Genomic DNA, 25,042 nt, shown 5'->3' on the forward strand with positions numbered 1-25,042 from the left:
AATGGTGAGCCAGGAGCCAGGGCTGTGGAAACCACGGTGGAAATCTGACATAAGAACCCAGACCTGGAACTCACTGGAGGTTGTGGCACAAGTGGCTGCAAGAAAAGTTGTATACCAACTGCAATAAGTAAAATCGCATTGTAGACCTGTGGGTGACACAGCTTAGAAACCTACCCCAAGAAAACTCTGCTAACCAGAAGGGCAATGAGCAAGAGTAAAAGAAGAGACAAAAGCACAATGAATATTACTGAAGACTCCCCTGCAAGGGAGCAAAACCCTATGCTAATCTCAGAGTTCACTGAGCAAGACATCGAGAAAATGGGGGATACAGAATCCATAAGACTCATTTTAAAGATTCTGATCCACAATGAGAAGCTCATGCAAGAGTTCAAAGAATTTAAGGAAGCAATAAAGCAAATCAAAGCTTATATATCAGAAATTAAGAACACAGTAGAGCAAATTAAGAGTACAGTGGAGAGTCTCCAAAATAGAATGAAGCAAGCAGAAGAAAGAATCTCAGAATTGGAAGATAATTCCTGTCATCAGGGGGAAGCAAACAAAAAGCTGGAAGCAGAGCTGGATCAGGCCAAAAAAAGTATTCAAGAACTGAAAGACACTATTAAGAGACCAAATCTAAGAGTTATGGGAGTCCCAGAAGGTGCAGAAAGAGAAGCTGAGTTTGCAAATGTATTTAATGAAATAATAAAGGAAAATTTCCCTAATCTGGAGAAAGAATTGGGAAACAAGTTCCAGGAGGGGCACAGAACTCCCAACAGGCTTGATCAAAAACGATCTTCACCACGAAATATTATAATCAAGCTCTCTTCAATTGAACATAAGGAAAAGATCCTTAAATGTGCACGTGAAAAAAAGCAATTGACATATAAAGGAAAGCCAATTAAGCTCACAACAGACCTCTCACAGGAAACTCTACAGGCAAGAAGAGAATAGAGTGACATATTCCAGATTATAAAAGAAAAAAATTTTCGGCCCAGGATAACATACCCAGCAAAGCTTTCTTTTGTCTTTGAAAATGAAATAAAATTCTTCCACAGTAAAGAAAAGCTAAAAGAATTTGCCTCTTCCAAGCCTGCCCTACAAAGGATACTTCAAGAAGTTCTCTTGACAGAAAAGAGGAATAGCACCTACCAAAACCAAAGGCAAACGGGAAGAATATCCCAGTAAAATGACAACAGAAGACTACACCAATGAACAACCCATTCCTAAAATGACAGGTCCAAAGTACCACCCATGTATATTAAACTCTGAAAGTAATTGGCTTAAGTTCAATCAAACACCATATATTAGTAGACTGGATCAAAAAACAAAACCCATCTGCTTATTGTCTGGAGCAGACACACTTCAACAGAGATCAGCGGAAACTATATCACATGGGTTTTGTTTTTTTCTGCTAGTTTCATCTCTTCAAAACACTTTCTTCGGATTAAATCATTCAATGACTCGTAGATCATGCAGTGGCATCATTTTCTTCAAGAAGGTTCTTAATTTTCATTTCTTCAGCTACACATTAGTCATTTAATAGCATGTTATTTAACTTCTTGGTGTTGTTAATTTCTTTTTCTCCCTGATGTTGATTTTGTTTTGTGGCTCTTCATTTAAGGGGATGTATAGTAGCTGTGTAATGGAGACTGTCATATCTAGCAACATGTCATTTAACTTCAGGCATTGTAAATTTCTATTTTTCTTTTTATTGCTGATTTTGTATCATGACTTTTCATTTAAGGGGATGTACAGTAGTTGTGTAATGGAGACTGTCATATCTAATAACATGTCATTTAACTTCATGGCATTGTAAATTTCTTCTTTTCTTTCTATTGTTGATTTTGAATCATGACTTTTCATTTAAGGAGATGTACAGTAGCTGTGAAATGGAGACTAACATTCAGATGTGAGGATGTAGTGTGGTATGCATTTCTACTTCCAGACAAAAATGGACTTACAATGAAACTGTTTACTATTTCTTGACAATAGGATTCTGGACTCTCTGCCACTGTCTATACCTGCAATGATGGACATATGACTAAGTATGAAGAACTATATGTTAGTAATGATATAGAGGAACTGGGGGGAAGGGAATTGGGGAGGGGATAAGCGAATATGAAACTGTATTATAAAATAATAACAATAATAATAAAATGTATTTAAAAAAAGATAATGACAACAGCAAGAAAAAAAAAAAGAAATGCATACTGCAATGCTATGTTCACTTCCTGGTATGCTAGTCCCCATTATACATCTCATCTATGAGAATATATGAATATACGTGTTTACCTATGTATCTATTTATCTTGTATTTTGCGTGCCGGTTGTCTTATATTAGAGAAAACATATGATATTTGTCCTTTTAGGATTTGTTTATTTCACTGAGTATACTGGTCTCTAGTCAGGACCATTTTTTGCAAATGACAGAATTTCATCCTTTCTTATACCATGCAGTAGACATTCCACAGTTATGATTCACAACCATCGTTACCACCTGACAACTCCCCAAATGGAATGGAACGGAATACATTAAATGTCACAGAAGATGAAAGCTAAGTAAAAGATGCACAGGGCCTACATATAAGTCTATTCATATAATACATCCAAAACAGGTAAATCCATAGTCTGCAAACAGAGCAGTGGTTACTGTAAGATCCTGCAAAGTGGAACGCTATGAAAGAGTATGAAGTTTGTTTTTGGGATGATGAACAAGTTCTAGATCAGAAAGTGATGGCTGCAATTTACAAATACACTAAAAACTACTGAACTGTACACTTCAAATGGGCTAACTTACACTATGTGAATGTATCTCCATTCAACATATAACTGAATGTATAATTCAATCAACCAATCAACAACTATAGACCTGAAGGACCATCTAAAATTATCTCAAGTCCCATGTCTTAAAAACGAACTGAGACCTAAAATACAGCTGGGGTCAGTATATAAGATATAGCAGTTTCAATCATCAAACATTACCAAATAAAAAATTTTAAAGTATGTAATAAAAAGATTTATTTACAAGACACTACATTCATTCAAGTCCCTTTAAATGTTACTATAGAACCAGTGATTTGAGACCCCAGTAGTTCTTCCTAAGTTTCAAACTGCTGACTCTTTATTGCTGGTAATCAGGAGCCAATGATGATCCCAGCAGCTCCAGGTCCAACCCAGATTCCTGCTAATGTGTTGGGAAAAACAGTGGGGCTCCTGTACCACGTGGAGACCCGCATGAAGCTCCTGGACCAACACTAGCTGTTCGGATTATTTAAGTAGTGAACTTGGGGGTAGAAAATCTCTATTTCTACCATTCTATGTAACTCAACCTTTCAAATCAATAAAATAAATCCTGAAGAAATAATCATTAGTAATCATTTTGTACAAATAGGGATTTCATTGATACTTGAAAAACCATATCTGGTAGTTTAAAAACTGACTTCTCATTCAACCAAAAATATTTCAGATTTAATTTAGCACTAGACAATTAGGCTTCTAGAGAATCTCATAGTATCAAATTTTTGCAATGTGGATCTCACTTAGCAATGCTTCAAAGCAAGGTAAACAATAATGAAACATGTTTTATACTGGGTTTTCCTAAAGTCACACAGTCCTACCATCTATAGTTGGGTTCCTCTGGTATCTCCCCTTGAATCTGACCAGTTTTAACTTCTTCAACCAACAGAAGATGGAATTCCTGACCCCAAAAATCTTTGAGCTAATTAAAATGACAATTATTTTATTTCTCTTAATTTGGAGTGGTGTACCATAACAGAGATAACTATAACAGATCATGCTAATAATACAAAAAGAAGAAATTCTTATTTATTTAATTTATCTGAGAGGGACAGTTAGAGAAAGACCCGCCATCAGTTGGTATACTACCCAGATGGTTGTAAGAGCAGGGCCAGGCCAAAGCAAGAAGCAAAAGCTTCTGCCAACCACCTGGGCCATCTTCCACTGGCTCCCTCCCCGCCCCCCAGGAAATAGAGTACTGACACAAGAACCGGTGCCAAGGTAGGATGCTGGGTTCAAAGGCAGCAGTTGAACTCAGTACGTCACAATGTAGGCTCCCTAACCAACTTTGGGTCACTAATGACTATTTTTTCCCCATAATTCCATAATCATCTGCTCACAAGAAAAAGTACACGTATATAAGCATATTTTTTAAAAGCAAACAGGAAAAAACATGTTTTAATCATTTAAAAGTGTAAACTTATGTTTTAATAATTTTCAGAATGCCCCTTAAGGACATCAAGTAGAAAAATACAATAATTTAGGCTTAACACTCAGATGGAATTCTAGACAATTTATCTTGAATGGTATTGCCTTTACAGGGGAAATGTTTTTTTAAAACTATTTTAATTTTTATTGGAAAGACAGATTTACAGGGAGGACAGACACAGAAAGATATCTTCCATCCACTAGTTCACTCCCTAAGTGACCTCAACTCTCAGAGCTGAGCCAATCCAAAGCCAGGAGCCAGAAGTTTTTTCTGGGTCTCACACACAGGTACAGGGGTTCTAAGGCTTTAGGCCATCCTCTACTGCTATCCCAAGCCACAAGCAGGAAGCTGGATGGGAAATGGAGCAGCCAGAACACAAACCAGTGCCCATAGGGGATGGTGGCACTTGCAGGTATAGGATGAGTCAAATGGGCTGTTGTGCCAGGGCCAATGGGGTCAATCTTAAAAGCTGATTAGGATGACCTAGGTTGGGCCATTTTTGTGACACAGTGGGTTTAAGCCACCATGCTTGTTGCCAGCATCTGCTATTAGCTCTGATTACTGTTCTAACTGCTCCACTTCCTACCCAGCTGCCTGCTGATGGCCTGAGAAAGCAATACAAGATGGTCCATGTGCTTGGACATCTGTTATCCATGTAAGAGACGCAGAAGAAACCCCTGTATTTAATCTGGTCAATCCCTGACCATCACAGTCATCCGAGGAATGAACCAACAGATTTACATTTGAAGTTAGGAACAACTCCTGGCTCTGCTTATTCATGCATGATCTTAAGCAAATATAACTGCCCTGGGCCTTATCTGCATCTGACTTTATCAGAATGATTTTTCAGGAGCATGGAAGATTAAGAGACATAATACTCCTGAAATCTAACTTTACGACTCCAATTACTTAATAGCAACAAAGTATGGATTTGGGTGTCACTGTGTAACTTTGACTATTAAAAAAAAATGCAGGGTCCTGTGCAATAGCGTAGTGGTTAAAGTTCTCCCCTTGCACGCGCCAGGATCCCATTTGGTCGCTGGTTCTTATCCTGGCAGCCCCACTTCCCATCCAGCTTCCTGCTTGTTGCCTGGGAAAGCAGTCAGGAACAGCCCAAGGTCTTTGGACCCTGCACCCATGTGGGAGACCCAGAAGAGCTCCTGGCTCCTGGCTTCGGACTGGCTCAGCTGCAGCCGTTGCAGTTGCTTGGGGCGTGAACCACTGGACGGAAGATCTTCCTCTCTGTTTTTCTTCCTCTCTGTATATCCGCCTTTCCAATAAAAATAAATATTTTTTTAAAAATGCAAGCATACTGGGGCAAGCATTTGGCAGAGTGGCTAACGTACCACCTCCTTATGCCTGAGTTCATATCCCAGCTCTGCTCTGGATTCCAGTATCTGGCTAACTGTATACTCTGGAAGGAAGCATGTGATGGCTCAAACTGCTTAGCCCTGATAGCCACAAAGGAGACCTGAGTGAGTTCTTGCTCCCAGAATTGGTATGCGGTCCAGTTCCAGCTGGTACAGGCAACTGGGAATGAACCAGTACAGAGGCGATTGCTGCTTGCCTGTCTCTTTCTGCCTTTCAAATAAATACATTGATAAATAAATAATTTTTGACAGAAAAACTTAAGCATATTATGGAAATACAACATCATTTTATACTGGAGCAATTTCACTAATGTTAATTTTACAAATCGTTACCTTGATCAAATATTTTTCCCATCTGTCTGCTGTAACAGATTTGCCAATCTTCCTCATCAACTTCAAATGGAGTTCCACCAATTCCTTTGGTACTTAAGAGAGAAAAAAATAAAAACAGACCACTGTTAGCAAGGAAAAGAAAGCATTTAATTAAAAAAAATTCCCCGAATCCTAAAAAATTTTAAAATTAGATGCTGATTTTAGCCTTTAGATTTTTGAATCATAAAAGCCTAATCTAGAACAACATAAGACTGAAACAATTTTAAGAGAAACAAGAATATTTGCATTTTCCACCAAACTATCATGAAGTAAAAGTGAAACTTAACTGTGAACGTTGGGTGATAATGACATGTCAATGTAGGTTCCATCATACACAGCACGTGTACTACGACAGCCCAGGACATCCACAGCAGGGGAAGGCTACATTGGACTAAGAGGAGCAAATGTGGAGCCAAGAGGTGTAGGTAAAACTCTAAACTTCAACTCAAAATTTTCTGTGACTCAAATACCACATTCAAAGAAATGTCTGGAGAGTAGGCATTTAATCTGGTACTTAGGACCCCTAGAGCACCTGGGGTTCGAATCCTGGATCTGGCTCCTGACACCAACTCAGCAGTACTGCGGATGGCTCAAGTAACTGGGTTCCTGCCGCCTGTGGGAGAGACCTGGTCTAAGTTTCTGGTTCCTGGCTTTGGCCCCAGCCTAGCCCCAGTCACTGCAGGCATTAGGGTAGTAAACCAGCAGACAGCAGCTCTCTCTCTTGTTTTCTCTGCCTCTCAAATAAAAACAAATAGATAAATGTTTAAAGAAGAATTCTCTTTTTAAATAAAATCATTAAAAGCATTTAGCTTTACAACTGAAACTGCCAACCTGTTTGTTGAAAGAATTAGAAAGAAATTGACTGTTTTTTGATGTGCTAGATTTCTTCATAGCATTCCTACATATCTCTGCTTGACAATCTCCATCAAACACCGACACACACACAGTTATACTCCAATTTACTGGCTCAATATTCTGTGCAGTTCTAATTATTAACAAGTTATTCTAAATTTTAAAAAAAATTAAATTTCCAATAAATAATTACCACAACTACTCTCTTAGTCTAATGTTTATAAACCAGTATTACTAATGTTTATAAAACAGGATTACTAATCCTTCTTCAATCCTTGAAGAAGGCTCAATCCTTGAGCCTTCAAGACTGGTATATCTTTCCTTAGCTTCTCTGTTCAGACTGTAAACATGCTTCGGCCAAATACACCTTGAACATGATATGGTTATGCTTTGAATTAAAATAAATAGAACACAAATAAAAAACATACACCTGTGAAATTTTGCACCTTCCAAATACCAAACAGAATCAGTGACAAATAATTACAAGTGTTGTTTAAACCAAATTTCCCTAATCAAATACATTAGCAAAATGCCAAGCTAAAAAAATAAATATTTTCTTGCTAAGTGGAATGTGAAACTGTCTACTGATTTCCCTATGGTACACTATGACTATTCAAGATAGTGACATAATCTGCAAAATTGTCTAATATATTTGACCCATTATCTCACAGCAAACAAGTGCTCAAGCTGGGAATAACAGTCTAATTTTTTTCATTTGTTTTTCAGACTTTACCCACCACTGAAACTCCCTATAAACTGAAACAACTTTTAAACATAAAAATATTCGCTCAATATATTTCTTTGGTCTATCGTTTGCGATTAAGAAATAGTTCCTATCCTTACTTAATTTTTGTGAGTGGTCTTCTTAGTGGAGTAGGAGGGCATACAGGGAAAAAGGCAGGGGTGTAGTGATATACAAGTAAATAAACAGTCAAGCTAAAACCTAAAGTATGGAGCTGAGGGAGAAATGGAGAGTAGAGGGAAACACAATAGACGCAAACAGTTGAAATACAAACAACAAAAAATCTCACAAGATGATGATGAAAACTGAGGCACTGACAAAGGAACAGGGCCCGATCATAAAGAGTCTTAAAGGCAACGTTCAGAAGTACAGATCTGGTTATATAATTTTGAGGAGAATTTTAGAAAAATCTCAATGACTGAATTGAAAGAAGAAAGATTTTTAAGTAAAAGAAGCTCGTAATTTTTTTCTTTTAGGAAATGGGTCGCAAGGCAGAGTTAAATTTAGAAAAACAATAATCTACAAAGAGGGGAGTAGCTTGAACTAAGGCAGAGGTAGTACAGACAGAAATGAGCAGAACTGAAAAACATCCAAACAAAACTAATAAAACTTACTGAAAACCCACTGGTCATGTAATCAAGAGTCAGAAAAACACCTGAGAACAAATTCAGGTAATGTGTAGAGGTCAATGACAACAAAGTAGGAGAAAAGACCTGGGCTCAATTGGCAGCTTCTATACTTGGATCCAGTCAAGTCCTTGAAAACCGTGTCCTCTTGGTCAGGGCTCTGAGCCAGGCCAAGCCACTGCCTCAAGACTCCAGCATCTCATATGAATACCAGTTCAAGTCTCAACTGTTCTATCCCCATCCAGCTCCCTGATGTACACAGGAAAGCAGCAGATGATGGCCAAAGTGTTCAGCTCTCTTCCATCCACGGAGGACACATGGCTTGAGTAGGACTACTGCTGCAATTTGTAGAGTGAACTACAGATCCAAGAGTGTTCTCTGTCTCTCTCTGTGACTCTGTCACCACCTCCAACACGAACAAAATTAATCAATCAATCTTCCAGCCAGATTTTTGGCAGAGCAAGCTAAGCTGCCATTTGCAACGAAAGAAAACTGTATGGGGCACCCTAATCTATGTGCTGGCTGTTGCACATCTGATGCAGCTTCCTACTACTTACTGCTCCTGGAATAGCAGCTGAAGATGAACCAAGTGGCTTAGGTAGGCCACCCAAGCCACTGCTGGTGGTTTCAGCCTGACCCAGCCTAGACTACTGCAGCGATCTGGGAAGTGCACCAGCGGATGAAAGATCTCTTGGCCTCTCTCCAATCTATTTCTACCTTTCAAATAAATAAACAAACCTTTACAAAATAACTGATCTTTGAAAGAACCAAATCTCAACTGTTCTATCTGTAATAAAAGGTTCTATTCACTAACTCACAAGAATTTTTTAAAGATTTATTTATTTTATTGGAAAGCATTATCTACATAAGGGAGAGACAAAGAGAAATATCACTCTTCAAGCGGCCCCAATGGTTAGAGCTGAGTTCATCCAAACCCAGGAGTCTGTAGCCTCTTTCAGTCTCTCATGCAGGTGCAAGGTCCCCCTTGGGCAGTCCTCAACTGCTTTCCCAGGCCATAAGCAGGGGGTTGGATGCAAAGTGGGGCAACCAGGACATGAGGCATAACCCGTATAAGATTCCAGGGCATGCAAGGCGAGGACTTTAGCCACTAGGCTATCACATTGGTCCCTTTTAAGAATTTTAAAACTATAAAGGTTTGTTTCTGTTTCAAATTTTTGGGAACCAAGGTCACCTTCAATTTCTCCCTCCTCACATCTCAAACCTACTATTTCCTCCAGGTTCTAAAGGACAGTACTGTTGTTTTCTCACTCCAGGAAAGTAGCTATGGATAGCCTTCTTAACCAAATATTTTTTCAAGGGAATACTACTTTCATGTTACTTTTCACTCGCATATTTTAAAGCTCCTAAAGATGTACTCAAAAACCCAAGCCTACTTCTCATTTTGACCCCAGAGTCTCAATATTCAGTCTCAATCTAACTCTCCAATCCTCCTATCACAGATTGACAATGAAATCCTTGACAGGCACCTGGGCCTATTCATGTCCACTATTGAGCTTCATGAAAGCCTTCTGGCTCACTATTTCCTACTCAATTGAATCATACGCATCTTTCAATGAATGCTATGACAATATAATACCCAAAGTCTCTGTGACAGCTGTTCAATAGGAGCAAATTCTTCATTTTGAGATCATCATCTTCACATTTTCTGTATCCCTCATTTAGTTCCAGGTCCTCCATTTGATACAGATATAAGATGTCCAGAAAGATTTTTATATCACTGGTGCTATTTTTAAGCCAATATAGGACAAAAATATATGTGCAATAAATATTTTAGATTCCACATCACAAATTCACGAAAAGGAAGACAAGTGTGGTGGTCCAAAAGGGCTAATCCTTCATCTTCAAGCACAGGTATCCCACACAGGCACTCAGCTTCCTATCCAGCTCCCTGCCTATGGCCTGGGAAACAGCAAAGAATGGTCCAAAGCCTTGGACCCCTGTATCCAAATGGAAGACCTGGAAGAGGCTCCTGGCTCCAGATCAGTTCAGCTCCAGCCATGTGGCCATTTGGGCAGTGAATCAGCAGATGAAAGACCTTCCCTTTCTACCTATCCTTCTGTCTCTCAATCTGCATTTCAAATAAAAATAAACAGATTTTGGCCCAGCAGTGTGGCCTAACGGCTAAAGTCCTTGCCTTGAACGCACCAGGATCCCATATGGACGCCGGTTTTAATGCCAACAGCTCCATTTCTCATCCAGCTCCTTGCTTGTGGCCTGGGAAAGCAGTTGAGGACGGCCCGATGTTTTGGGACCCTGCAGGAAATTCCTGGCTCCTGGTTCCGGATTGGCACAGCACTGGCCGTTCTGCTCACTTGGGGAATGAATCATCAGACAGAAGGTCTTCCTCTCTCTCTCTCCTCTTCTCTGTGTATCTGACTTTGTATTAAAAATAAATAAATGAGGGCCCGGCGGCATGGCCTAGCGGCTAAAGTCCTCGCCTTCAAAACCCCGGGATCCCATATGGGCGCCGGTTCTAATCCCGGCAGCTCCACTTCCCATCCAGCTCCCTGCTTGTGGCCTGGGAAAGCAGGAGAGGACGGCCCAAGGCTTTGGGACCCTGCACCCGCGTGGGAGACCCGGAAGAGGTTCCTGGTTCCCAGCATCGGATTGGCGCGCACCGGCCGTTGCGGCTCACTTGGGGAGTGAAACATCGGATGGAAGATCTTCCTCTCTGTCTCTCCTCCTCTCTGTATATCCGGCTTTCCAATAATAATAAAATCTTTAAAAAAATAAATAAAAAAAAATAATAATAAATAAATGTTTAAAAAAATAAAAAATAAACAGATCTTTAAAAATTTGTCGATTTTGGCTTTGCATGTCACTAAGTGTGCAATATAATTTTAAATGTTCTAGTGACATATTTATAAAAATACAAAAAAGTTGCAATTACGTCTAATATAATTTAATACCATACAATATTACATAAAATCTTCTCATTTCACATATAATAAAGTATTTGAAAATTGAAATGTTTTTTATCTAAATATCCAATATACATTGTGAATTTTACCCTGATAGTACATTTCAATTCATACTGATTATATTTTAAGTGCTCAAGAGCCATATGCGTTTAGTATCTATTGTACTGCATGGCACTGGATAATACACACCTCGTATATTTGAACGTTAAATATTAAAATTTATAACTCAGTGTTCTAATTAATTTTGTGTTCAAATATAACAAACTACAACAAAATGACAATCTTCAAGGTTATTAGTAGCTCTTAATTTTTCAGGAAATGGACAACAGAAAATCTGCATTATATTTTAACAAATATTATAAACTGTACAATGGAGTCATTTTAACAAATATTATAAACTGTACAACGGAGTTTAATAAATAATAAAACTGTTATAACTTGTACTCTCTATAACAGCATCATTTATCAGATTATTCCACAATGCTGCAAAGGTTTTGATCACTGAAACTTTTCAGTAGAATAGCCATTTAGGCATCTCCAATTACTGAACACGTGCTAATAAAATTTAGAACCAACTTGTAACTTCATTTTTTATTTAAGTTAAATAGACACACATGGCAAACGACTGTGGTTTTGGACATGGACACAATACAGTATACAACACATTTTAAATCCTTTTTTAAATCGACTTTTAAATCCTTTTCTAAAACAATTAACAGGTTCTAGAATCACTTAGCACATGAAACATTTTGTAAACAGTCTGATTTCTAGAATGTTGAATGATGCATTTGTAACTTTGCCCTGCTGATGCATTACGAAAGATCAAACCACTCTGAAAAATACAAGTTTGACCCAAATGAACTGTGATCTACACTTTTTCACAAGATAGAGTTGACACATAGTCTTTCACAGACCCCGTTTTTTCCCAGGCCTTACGGATCTAGAATATTCTGAAGCAGAAATGAATGGCCAGGGGCTCCGTGCATTCTTAATGGGCCTACCAACACAATAAAGACATAAAAAAGGCAGAGAACCATAGGACTCTAGTTACTAAAAAGCTTACAAAACATGTTTCCTATTTTTACTTTTTCTTTTTTTTTAAAAGATTTATTTTTATTACAAAGTCAGATATACACAGAGGAGGAGAGACAGAGAGGAAGATCTTCCGTCTGATGGTTCACTCCCCAAGTGAGCCATAACGGGACAGTGCACCGATCCGAAGCCGGGAACCAGGGACCTCCTCCGGGTCTCCCACGCGGGTGCAGGGTCCCAAAGCTTTGGGCCGTCCTCACAACTCCTGATTCTTCCAAAAACAAAACAAAACAAACCTGATCACAATCTATGTGGTCTATGTATTAGGAACTGGCCTCCTTAGTCACTGACACCTGTGCAGTGCACAGCATGTCCTGATGCTCACCCAGGCCAGCATAAGACTTAGTGTCTCATCAGAGGATGGGAAGCAGAACAGGTTTGACAACTGTCCTGGCCAATTTTTACAGCAAGTGCCTGGGACTGTGTATTCACTGAGAGGCACTTGGTGATTTTCTCAACCCTGGTACAAAGAAGAAACCAACATCTCTGAACTATAAAAAAACAATAAAGTAACATCCTTGGAACACTCTTCCCCACATAGTGTTCTCTATCATTTCCCATCCCAGAGAGGATGTAGTTTGATGGCAAGGAGAGGACCCCTCCTCTCCTGGCTCGGCAGACAGAGGAGGAAAAAAGGAAACAACAACAACAACAACAACTGAAATGTTTGTCCCATCCATCTTCCTCTACACTGCAACCTCTGTCATGCCACAACCCTCCCTAACCTAATCAGAGGCCCACTCGAGCAAGCATCCTTCTCAACTATGTACAACATTCAAAAGAAAATAAATTAAAAATATATAAAAATAAACGTTGTGTTAATGAAGGAATTTGAGACAATGCCTTTCAGTACCACATGCTTCCAACTGTAATCAGACAAGCCTATTTTCCTCCATCTTTTCTCTCGAGTCCATCCAATTCAGTACTCATGGTGGGAGGGAGTCCAAAACAAATTATGAAAGGGTGACGTGATAGTTTCTAAGGAGGAGATGGGTTTTTCTTACAGCATTTCTGTAATTTTAAACCCAGTAAGAAGTTGAAAGATAGTATACTCCTCAAGCTCTCTGCACCAATTGCTAACAATTTTGCCACTGAAAGGGAAACACTTCACACAGAGTTATAACCATCAGGAATGCCTGTAATTATAATGAGACAATAAAGATGAGTAATTAATGAAGCCAAGAAAGGGAGGAACATGCCAGGCACAGGGAAACATGGAGATGACAGTCCTGAGTTGGCCAAAAGCTTGCATTTGGCTGCACGAAGAGTCAAGCTGCTACTGAATTACTAAGCTTCTGAACCACATAAAAGTTTGGATTTCAATCTGGAAAAAAAAAATTTAGAGGAATGGAGGGAACTCGTCACAACTCAAGTTCTTAAAGAATGCACTAGGGCTGGTGCAATGGCTTAACCAACTGATCCTCCACTTCCAAGCACTGGCATCACATATGAGCGCCAATTTGTGCTCCTGCTACTCGACTTCCCATCCAGCTCACTGTTTGTGGTCTGGGAAAGCAGTGGAGGACGGCCCAAAGTCTTGGGACCCTGCAACGGTGCGGGAGACCCTTAAGAAGCTTCCAGCTTTAGATTGGCTCATCCACAGCAACTGTGGCCATTTGGTGAGTGAACCAACAAATACAAGACTGATCTTTCTCTCTGTATCTCCTTCTCTAAGTCTGCCTTTCCTATAAACATAAATAAATGTTAAAAGAGAGGTAGAAGCATTGTTTTCCAACAAATTCTCATCACCCACATTTTTGAAACAGTAATTTTACTTTCAAACTGCTTTCTGGAAAATTTGTAAATATTAACATAGAGTCCAATACGACACCTGCTGTCAACAGGACAATACTGTCCTCCATGGTTAAATATTATCATATAGTAGTAGTTTATTATTTTTAAAAGCTTAACTTCACCTAAATAAGATATTATGTGTGGGTATTTCATTTTTCTTCCTAAAGAAACTAATTTGAAACTAAAATTTTTTTTTCTTTTACGTATGGCAATGAAAGGGATTGAGAAATATGACTATGAAATTAAAAAGTAAACACTGTCACTCAGAATGTAACATGCCACATAGACAATCCCCAATTTTCTTTCTTTTTTTTTTTTAAGATTTATTTTATTTTTTATTACAAAGTCAGATGTACAGAGAGGAAGATCTTCCGTCCGATGATTCACTCCCCAAGTGACCGCAACGGGCCAGTGCGCCGATCCGAAGCCGGGAACCAGGGACCTCCTCCGGGTCTCCCATGCGGGTGCAGGGTCCCAAAGCTTTGGGCCGTCCTCGACTGCTTTCCCAGTCCACAAGCAGGGAGCTGGATGGGAAGTGGAGCTGCCGGGATTAGAACTGGCGCCCATATGGGATCCTGGTGCGTTCAAGGTGAGGACTTGAGCTGCTAGGCCATGCCGCTGGGCCCCAATCCCCAATTTTCAAATGGCTATATGCCACTGCAACCCAGATCAGGTCAAGAACCAATTTTGTTAATAACTTTAAGCAGAATAGTAAGAACAATTCTCTTGTAATTTTTTTTTTTAATTTATTTTATTTTAATTACAAAGTCAGATATACTGAGAGGAAGAGAGATAGAGAGGAAGTGGAGCTGCCGGGATTAGAACTAGCGGCCATATGGGATCAAGGCGAGGACCTTAGCCACTAGGCCACGCTGCCAAGCCCCCTCTTGTAATTTTAATGTTAAAAGCAGGAAAAGCCAGCATACTGCCTAGAAAATTGTTTTAAAAGTCTCCCAAATGCTAAAATTTAAGAGACCCTAGGCTAAGACCAAACTCACACCTGTTCTCATTAGCTAGGAACCTGTTAGTATCTGGCAGGGAAATAAAGAAAACATATAGCAAAAATGAATTAAAGAGAGAAAAGTAAAAGACATGCAATGTTTATGATCCTTCTAGTGTATCATCTACCTCCTCTTCCTGTACTCTCCTATTCTTAGATTTAAGCAGCATAAAGATACCGGCCAGCTCTATCTGTCATTTCATTACTATATTCCTACGACCAAGCACAAGTCCAAATTAATGGTACTCATGGGAAAAGGGACAAGAAAATTAAAAGGACTGCAACAGGACAGAGACAGTGAAGCAAAGTAAAACAGTAAATTGTGCAGACAGAATTTCAATAACGATGAAAGAGAAGTTATCTGAATTAAAAGCATGATGTTGGAAAGTGATGAGGAAGATGAGATGAATTACAGCAAAAATGGCTCTGTTTTACTCAGTCCACTAGGTGAGCCACCAGGTGACATTACCAACCTCAGAGAGTTTATTCACTCTCATTTCCCTAAACTGCACTCTCTCCACTTTAGTAAGGAGAGGGAACACTCCCTTGGACATCAGTATACAGAAGTAAGTAACAAAGAAACTCATAGAAAAATTTCTAGCCACAGACTGCTAAACATTGCCAGGCTTCTGGCCTCATCACATGTTCCACAGCATTTACAAACCTAAATAGAATATTAAAACATCTTTATGATTCATTATCATAATCTTAGGTGCTATGAAATGAACTTAATTTATATTTTATAAATAAGTCTGTAAAATTCTACATTTACACAAAAACACTTTCTTTGTGAAGAATTCTTTTAATTTCCTTGATTTTAAAATAATCTGAGTTTCTTTCAAACATTCATGAAACAAGAAGTAGTTAGATAACATAAATATATCATCTTATAGTTGGTTGAAATCTCATCCAAAGTCAGAAAAAATGGACTCACTGTAGTTTCTAGTTATTTAAATAAGCACTTTTAGACCATAATACAATATCCAAACCAAAGCTACTATTATTCACCACCAGATGGTGATCACGTCTTATTTAAAGCAAAATTCTGCCACCTGATTTGGGGGCTGGTTAAACAGACTACTAAAAATGATCAAAAAGCAAACAGCCTGTTCAAATGAAAAAACTGGAGATTTTAACTATGATTAAATGAAACACCAGCAAAATGTAAGTAGCACAAAACAAGTTCCACCTGAGAAGTCCTAAAAGAAGATTCTGCCCACGTAAAACGCATTTGAAAATCTAACAAAGGATGTGTTTCTGGAAATCTTGTACTCATGATTAAACCAATCATTACACCCCAAAGTTCCTGATAGAAAAACAGCGTGGCAAAAATGAGGACACTAATACTTTGAGAAAACAAAAAACAAAACGAAACCAAAACTTGTTATGAAAATGAAAATACAAACTCCAAAAGAGAGGTATTCGTGTAAATAGATATTTTAAAGTGAATGGCAGATGGGTCTGGCACAATAGCGTAGTGATTAAAGTCCTCGCCTTGGACACACCAGGATCTTATATGGGCGCTGGTTCGTACCTTGGCAGCCCCGTTTCCCATCCAGCTCCCTGCTTGTGGCCTGGAAAAGCAGCAGGAATGGTCCAGATCTTTGGGCCCCTGCACCCGTGTGGGAGAACTGGAAGAAGCTCCTGGCTCCTGGCTTTGGATTGGCTCAGCTCCAGTCGTTGCGGCCACTTGAGGAGTGAACCATGGGACGGAAGATTTTCCTCTGTTTCTCTTCCTCTCTCTATATCCGCCTTTCCAATAAATAAAAATAAATCTTATATAAAAAGTGAATGCCAGATGTAATATTTTCATCAAAATACTTTAATGTGTATTTGTAAAACTTAAAATCCCCACAATGCCATTATTGCTACATTAAATATAACAACATTGGCTGATGTTGTGGCAAAGCTAGGTAAGCTTCCATATCAGAATGCCAGTTGATTTCCTGATTAGTCCAAGCTTCCAATCCAGCTTCCTGCTAATGTACTCTGAAAGACAATGCAGATGGTCCAAATAAGTGGGCCCCTGCCACCCGAGTAAGAGATCAGAATGGAGAGCTCCAGGTCTCCTGGTTTCAGCCTGGCCCAAATCTGACTGTTGCAGTCATTTGGGGAGTAAACTACAGGACAGACTGATCTTTCTCTGTTTCAAATACATAAATCTTTAAAAATATAACCAGGTCCCAGCAGCGTGGCCTAGCAGCTAAAGTCCTCGCCTTGAACGCCCCAGGATCCCATATGGGCGCCAGTTCTAATCCCGGCAGCTCCACTTCCCATCCAGCTCCCTGCTTGTGGCCTGGGAAAGCAGTCGAGGATGGTCCAAAGATTTGGGACCCTGCACCCACGTGGGAGACCCGGAAGAGATTCCAGGTTCCTGGCTTCAGATTGGCGCAGCACCGGCCATTGCGGCTCACTTGGGGAGTGAATCATGAGACGGAAGATCTTCCTCTCTGTCTCTCTTCCTCTCTGTACATCTGACTTTGTAATAAAAATAAATAACTCTTTAAAAAAAAATACAACCGGGCCCGGCGGCGTGGCCTAGCGGCTAAAGTCCTCACCTTGAAAGCCCCGGGATCCCATATGGGCGCCAGTTCTAATCCCGGCAGCTCCACTTCCCATCCAGCTCCCTGCTTGTGGCCTGGGAAAGCAGTCGAGGATGGCCCAATGCATTGGGACACTGCACCCACGTGGGAGACCTGGAAGAGGTTCCAGGTTCCCGGCTTCGGATCGGCGCGCACCGGCCCGTTGCAGTCACTTGGGGAGTGAATCATCGGACGGAAGATCTTCCTCTCTGTCTCTCCTCCTCTCTGTATATCTGGCTGTAATAAAATGAAGAAATCTTTGTAAAAAAAAAACAAAAAAACAAAAATTATTTTTAAATTACTATACCATTATTACCACTTAAGCTAATATTTGCTTATGACACAGAATTTTTAGTTGAACATTTAAAGTATTTTCAGCTAGCCAAGAAATGAAATTACACTTCATGTTTTCCACTGTAGAAAATACTGGCATCAACTCATTTTCATTATGTAGCATCTAGATTCTCAGTAGACTGGCCAGCCCATGCCTGTCCCCCAGGCCAGGAAAGCTGTTCTCTCAGGGAGTACCCCTCAACCAGGAACCAACAGAAGCTCCTTCATGCCACAGATGGACTTAATCTGAGCTATGATGAACATTGAATCCCCAGAAATTAACAGGAGAACCAAGTCCCTGTTGCCTGTAGAGGTATCTTACTTAATGTAACACATCCCATGTTGACTTTTTCTCCCTGCCAATTTTATACCTCACTTCCCTTACTGGCATAATAAAACACATGACCTCAAATTTTTGTGTGAAAATCTGTTTAATGGGGAAACCAGTAGTAGTGAATCTCTTAGTTTTGAATGAAAAAACATGAACATTTCTATAGAAAACATAAAAAAATATTTCTGCATGTATGTTCATGGAGTTTACATACCTGAAGATTCAAGAAATCTGAGCTCTTAACTGTGTTAAGAGTTCCATCAAAACTATAGAGTTGAGTCAATACATTATCATCCCACGTGTTCCTAGAGTATCAAACTTGTAGAAGAGTTTCTCTGGGAACAAAAAAAAAGGCGGGGGTGGGGTGTGCAGGGAGGACTAGCGCAATAGCTTAGTAGTTGAAATCCTCACCTTGCATGCACCAGGATTCCATAGGGGATCCAGTTTGTATCCCGTCTGTTTTACTTCCCTTCAAGTTCCCTGACTGTGGCTGCGAAATCAGTAGAGGATGGCCCAAAGCTTGGGACCCTGCACGCACATGGGAGACCCAAATCAGCTCAGCTCTGACTGTTGTGGCCACTTGGAGAGTGAACCAGTAGATGGAAGATCTTTCTCTCTGTCTCTCCTCTTCTCTGTAAACATGACTTTCTACTAAAAGTAAAGTAAATCTTTAAGAAAAAAAATCAATTTGCAGAGTCCATTTGGCATATGCCACTCAAGATAATTTATCCCATGTCACAGTTTCTGAAATTCAAGAATGAGAACCAGCTCCAGCACTGGCTTTACATTCAATCCAGTTTCCTGCTAATATGCACCCTCAGAGGCAGCACATGCTGGCTTACATACTTGAGTCCCTGTCACTGACATGGAATCCAATGTAATAGAATCCCATAGGATCACAGACTTCTCCTTTGGACTGGGCCAGCCCCAGTTGTGAAGGCATTAGGGGAGTGATGGAACATATTTTTCTCTCTTACTCTCTGCTTTTCAAATAAATATTTTTTAAAGCATTAATTATTTATTTACTAGAAGGGCACAGTGATCAAAGGAAAGGGAGAGACAGAGAGTTCTTCCATCCTCTGGCTCACTATCCAACTGTCTGCAATGCCCGGGGCTGGGTCAGGGAGAAGCCAGGAACCTATAACTCCATCTAGTGCCAGGAGCCCAAGTAATTAGACCATCTTCCATCTATTTACTTAATGCACTAGAAGAGAGCTGGATATAAAATGGGGCACCTGAGAGTCAAACAAACGCACATGGGATGCTGGTGCTGTATGCAAAGCTAAACTCACGGTACCAAGAAGCCCTCACTGTACCAAGAAGCACTAAGGATTAAAAAAAAATTCACTATGTCACACTAATAACACATTAGTCATCTCCAGCTAACCAACACAAGCTCCTCCTCTTCCCTTCTGAAAAAATTCTCTGTACTCGGTCTCCATTTCTTCATTTATTTCATTTACTCCTAACCCCTACAATCCAATTATTACTAGATAAGTTCGATGGAGTCCAGGTCTTACCTAACTAGGCAGGTTGGGGCTAGTGTTGTGGCACAGCAAATTAAGCTGCCACCAACAATGTCAGCATCCACTCCAAACTCTGATCAAGCTCCCTGTTAATATACCCGAGAATAGTAGCAAAAGACGGCCCAAGTACATAGACTTCTGCCACAAATGTGGGATATCTGAATGGAGTTCAAGCATCCTGGCTTCAGCCAACCCAGTCCTTGTTATTGCACTCATATGGCAAAGAAATCAGCAGATAAGAAATCAATCTAGATTTTTCTCTCCCTCCACCCTCGGCTTCCATTCCTACTTCTCTAATTCTGCGTTTCAAGTAAAATAAAAATAAATTAACTCAGAAATTAAAAGGTGCTCATTTCTTTGAAAAAAAGTTCTGATTTTAAAAAATACATATTGATATACTATGGACTCACTGCACTGGATAAGGTTATATTAGAGTAAATAACGAAGGGTTACTTTTTTCAGTAATGCTTCAGAAGTACTATACTGGATATTTTAGAGTTTCCACACATGCAATGCTATTTCTAGCATCCAGCTCTTTTAGCATGCATATTTCTCTATCCTCAACCTAAGTCATCTTCCCTCAGGATTCAGTTTGGTTATAGATTCCTTAGGAAAGTTTTCCCCTCTGGACCAGAAATTAGTACCTTTGTTGAATGTCCCAAAGCAAATCTAACTTGCATTCATACAACATTCTGCATAAAAAATATGTAACTGATTAGATGAAGCTCACATGAAACAGGATTATTATTTTCAGCACCTGGGACAGGGCTTACACAAACCACACACTCAATAAAGACTGGTCAAGAAATGGTTTTCGCCTTTAGAGAAAAACAAATTTTTTCACAAACATTAACCTCTCATAATCCAAATAACAACAGATCTTCAAATGAATAATAAAACATGTTTCTTGCTCATATGTTAACACATAGAAAAAAATCAATCATTCAAAGCTAGGGAAAAATTATATAAATAATTTTACAATACATTGAGTCCCAAGCAACTTACCCTGCCTAACAAAATGGTAAACTGGATTTTACAAAAACTTCGTCAAAATAGGACAAACAAGAGGCTGTGAAAGGTAAGCAAAACTCCAAAAAATAGGCTATGATTTTCTTTTTAAAGATTTATTTATTTTTATTGGAAGCGCAAAGGCAGACACACAAAGAAGGGGTGAAAGATCTTCCAACCACTGGTTCATTTCCCAAGTGGTCACAACAGTCAGATCTGAACCAGTCCAAAGCAAAGAGCCAGAAGCTTTTGGCTCTCCCACATGGGTGCAAAGTTCCATTGCTTTAGGCCATCCTCCACTACTTTCTCAGGCTACGAGCAGGGAGCTAGGTGGAAAGTGTAGCAGCCAGAGTAACCACTGAGGCCCATATGGGATACTGGCACAAGCAGGCAAGGATTTAACCAATAGGCCGTCAAGACACTATGATTAAATACATGGTTCATCTGTACCCCTGGCTCCAGTCAGTCATCTTGCTTGCTTCCTCAGGAATCTACTGATCTTCCACACAGTTTGTCTTTTCTAGTTTCATACAAATGGAATCATACAATAACTATTCCTACATGACTTTTTCACTTAGCATATGTTTATGAGATTCATCCTCTTTAATGTTAATGTTCTCTCTTAGAAACATCATAGTTCTATCGTCCAATCATCTGTTGAACATTTAGGCTGCTTTAAGCTTGGGTTATTATGAATAAAACTGATAGGCACATTTGTGCATGAAATTTTTGGTGGACATATTTTTTAAAAATTTTTCTCTTGGATAGATAGTGATGGAGCAGATAGGCTGTAGTCAAGAAATTGAACCTTTTAATATATCTACCATTGCTGTGTAAGAATTCCAATTGTTTCACACCCTGACCAAGAGCAGGTATGGTGAAGATCAATTTTAAGAAGTGTGTTTTCCAGTAACCAACACTGTGGCGCGAGTTTGTGTCTCAGCTGCTCCACTTGTACTCCAGCTAGCTGTTAGTGCGCCTGGGAATACAGCAGAAGGTGGCCCACATGTTCAGGCTCCTGGAAGCTCCTGGCTTTGGCCTGCTCCTTCTTTGGCCATTACAGCCATTTGGGAAATGAACCAGCAGATGAAGATACGTCTTTCTCTCGCTCTCTTTTTCTAACTCTTTCAAATAAATTATTTTGTTTTGTTTTTTCTACTTTACTGTATGTAGTGTTGTGGATGCATCATTTGTTGATAACATTTTTCATGTCTTCTATACTGACACACTATCTAGTTGCAGTATCAATTGCTGAGAGGATGGTTCAAATTTCAATCATAACTTCAATTTTAAGTTTTAATTTATGTTGTCTTATTCTCAAGTTTGTACTTATCTATTTGAAAGGCACAGCAACAACAAGAGTAAGACAGAAAAAGGAGACAAAGATCTTCCGACGCTCATACACTTCCCAAATGCACACAATACCGGGAGCTGGGCTAGGTGAAAGCCACAAGGCAGGAAATCCAACTGGGTCTCCCAAATACTTCAGTCCTCACCTGCTGGCTACCAAGAGGCACATTAGCAGAATGCTGTATCAGAAGCAGAGGCAGGACCTGAACCCAAACACTCTGATATGAACTGTGGACAATAAAGCAGGGGCTTTACCCATTGCACCACAACCTACATTTGGGTTTTTGTACCTTAAAGCTGTTAGACATTTAAAAATGCTACAAGACATATCCTATTTTCATCAATTAATCCCTTTAGCATTACGATATATCCACATTTATTTCTACTTACTATGCTATTTTTCTTAAGTGCCCATTTTCTGATATTAGTATGGTGATTCCAGGTTCCCTAGGATCAGCTTGCATGGAATATTATTGTTGTAACCTTTCACTTTTAACCTGTATCTTTAAAGTGAATTTCTGCTGACAGAATATCTTTAGGTGTTACGTTTCTATTTACTCTAACAGTCTTCATCTTGCATTAAATTTCAATTGATTTGGCCCGGTGCAATAGCGCAGTGGTTAAACCCCTTGCCTTGTACGTGCTGGGATCCCATATGGGCGCCAGTTCTAATCCCAGCGGCCCCACTTCCCATCCAACTCCCTGCTTGTGGCCTAGGAAAGCAGTCGAGGACGGCCCAAAGCCTTGGGACCTTGCACCCACATGGGAGACCAGGAGGAAGCTCCTGGCTTCGGATTGGCTCAGCTCCAGCCACTGCGGCCGCTTGGGGAGTGAACCATGGGACGGAAGACCTTCCTCTCTGTCTCTCTTCCTCTCTCTATATCTACCTTTCCAATAAAAATAAATGAATCTTAAAAAAAAATCAATTGATATTAACTGAAATACTACATATAGCTAGTGGTGACAACAGAGGGCAGATTCTGTCCATGATTTAAGAAACCACTGCCCACAGGTGAAATGCAGTTTGTTGCCTCCTATTTTTATATGGCCTGTGAACTAAGAATGCTTTACATTTTTAAAGAGGAAGGAGAGAAATGAAAATTATTAGTATAATTATTACATGACATTCAAATTTCAAAAGTTATGTACTTATTTAATGCTCATTGTTACTTTCATGCTATAATAGCTGAATTGGAAAGGTTCAACACATAATATTTATTTAGTTAGTTTTTTTTTCATTTTTGAAAAGGCAGATACACAGAGAGGATGATCTTCCATCCGATGGTTCACTCCCCAAGTGGCCGCAACGGCGGGAGCTGAGCCAATCCGAAGCCAGGAGCAAGGAATCAGGAGCTTCCTTCAGCTCTCCCACGTGGGTACAGGGTCTGATGATTCACTCCCCAAGTGACCACAATGGCCAGAACTGCATCAATCCGAAGCCAGGAGCCTGGGGCCTCTTCCCGGTCTCCCACATGCAAGTTCAGGGTCCCAAGGCTTTGGGTCATCCTCGATTGCTTTCCCAGGCCACAAGCAGCGAAATGGATGGGAAGTGGAGTCACCGCCGATATGGGATCCTGGTGTGTTCGAGGTGAAGACTTTATCCTCTAGGCTTTAGCTTTAGCTTTTGGCGTCGGGGCTGATCCTTACAGTTTTGTAGGCAAGTTATTACTGCCGCATTACGAAGAAGCTCAAAAGTTAATTCACAAGGTCACACGCATTATCAAATGGCAAGAATAATTCTTTAATTAATTAAATTATTTGAAAGTTGCACAGAGAGGAAAATATCTTCCATCTTTTTGGCTGTACCATCTGAGACTGGGTCAGCATAGAACCAGGAACCTAGAACTCCATCAAGGTCTCCATGTTGGTGGCAAGGGTACAGCACTAGGATTATCCTCACCAAGATGTGAGCAGGGAGCAGGACTAGAAGTGAATATATGGTTCACTAACCACTGCCCATACGGAATGCTGGCAATGCAGGCAGCAGCTAAGTTCACTATAAAAACCAGCTTTGAGAAGAATATTTTGCTAACAATTTAAAAATATATAAAATCAAAATTAGTCCAAAAATACAGGTTATAACCTCGGTCTCACATCGAATATCATCCATGACAGAATCCACACTGTAAGACTTGGAAAGCTCAGAGATGGCACATCTTGCAAAGTCTGAAGCATATCCTCCTTGACTATTTACAGAAAAACGGGCTCTGTCTCACTAAGAAAACAACCATAGAGTAAGTACAGACTCGGTCACACCAAAACTAAAAGTCAAGAATTAAAGTTAATTATAACCTATCACAAAAGATTACAAAAGATTACAGGAATACAAAAGTATCAGGCACCTAACACAATGTATTTTTCTGAAGAAATCAGTTTATATTCATTGCTAATTTCATAGCATTTTAATTCAGCTTTTAGCGTTGGGCCCGATCCTTATAGTTTTGTAGGCAAGTTATTATTGCTGCATTACGAAGAAACTCAAAAGTTAATTGACAAGGTCACACGCATTATCAAATGGCAAGAATAACTCTTTAATTAATTAAATTATTTGAAAGTTGCAGACTTATTCTACAGACCCGGAAGAGCTCCTGGCTCCTGGCTCCTGGCTTTGGATCAGCTCAGCTCCTGCTGTTGTGATCACTTTGGGAGTCAATCAGTGGATGGAAGATCTTCCTCTCTGTATATCTGCCTTTCCAATAAAAATAAACAAATCTTAAAAAAAATAAATAAATACAGCAGCTTGGTCTAAGCTCTTGACTTTTGATTTAGCCTCCTGCTAAGGCATCCCCACAGGTAACAGCTCAGCCACTGGTCCTGTACCACCCTTTTGGGAGATGAGGAGAGAGTGCTGAACTCCTGGCTTTGCCTGATCCAGCCCTGGCTATTCGTCGGTATTC

The 25,042-nt window shown here is 39.8% G+C and overlaps 1 protein-coding gene across 2 annotated transcripts in view; it reads right to left on the reverse strand.

Moving 5' to 3' along the window:
• The window catches only part of RSF1 (remodeling and spacing factor 1), a 115,780-nt gene that overhangs the window by 84,738 nt on the left and 6,000 nt on the right, over positions 1 to 25,042 (reverse strand). For both annotated transcript variants that reach the window (XM_058663643.1, XM_004589858.3), the window contains exon 2: positions 5,929 to 6,020. In XM_058663643.1, the coding sequence (XP_058519626.1) occupies positions 5,929 to 6,020 (92 nt within the window). The remainder of the gene's footprint in view (positions 1 to 5,928; positions 6,021 to 25,042) is intronic.

Source organism: Ochotona princeps, chromosome 4 (assembly GCF_030435755.1).
Source record: "Ochotona princeps isolate mOchPri1 chromosome 4, mOchPri1.hap1, whole genome shotgun sequence".
NCBI lineage: Eukaryota > Metazoa > Chordata > Mammalia > Lagomorpha > Ochotonidae > Ochotona > Ochotona princeps.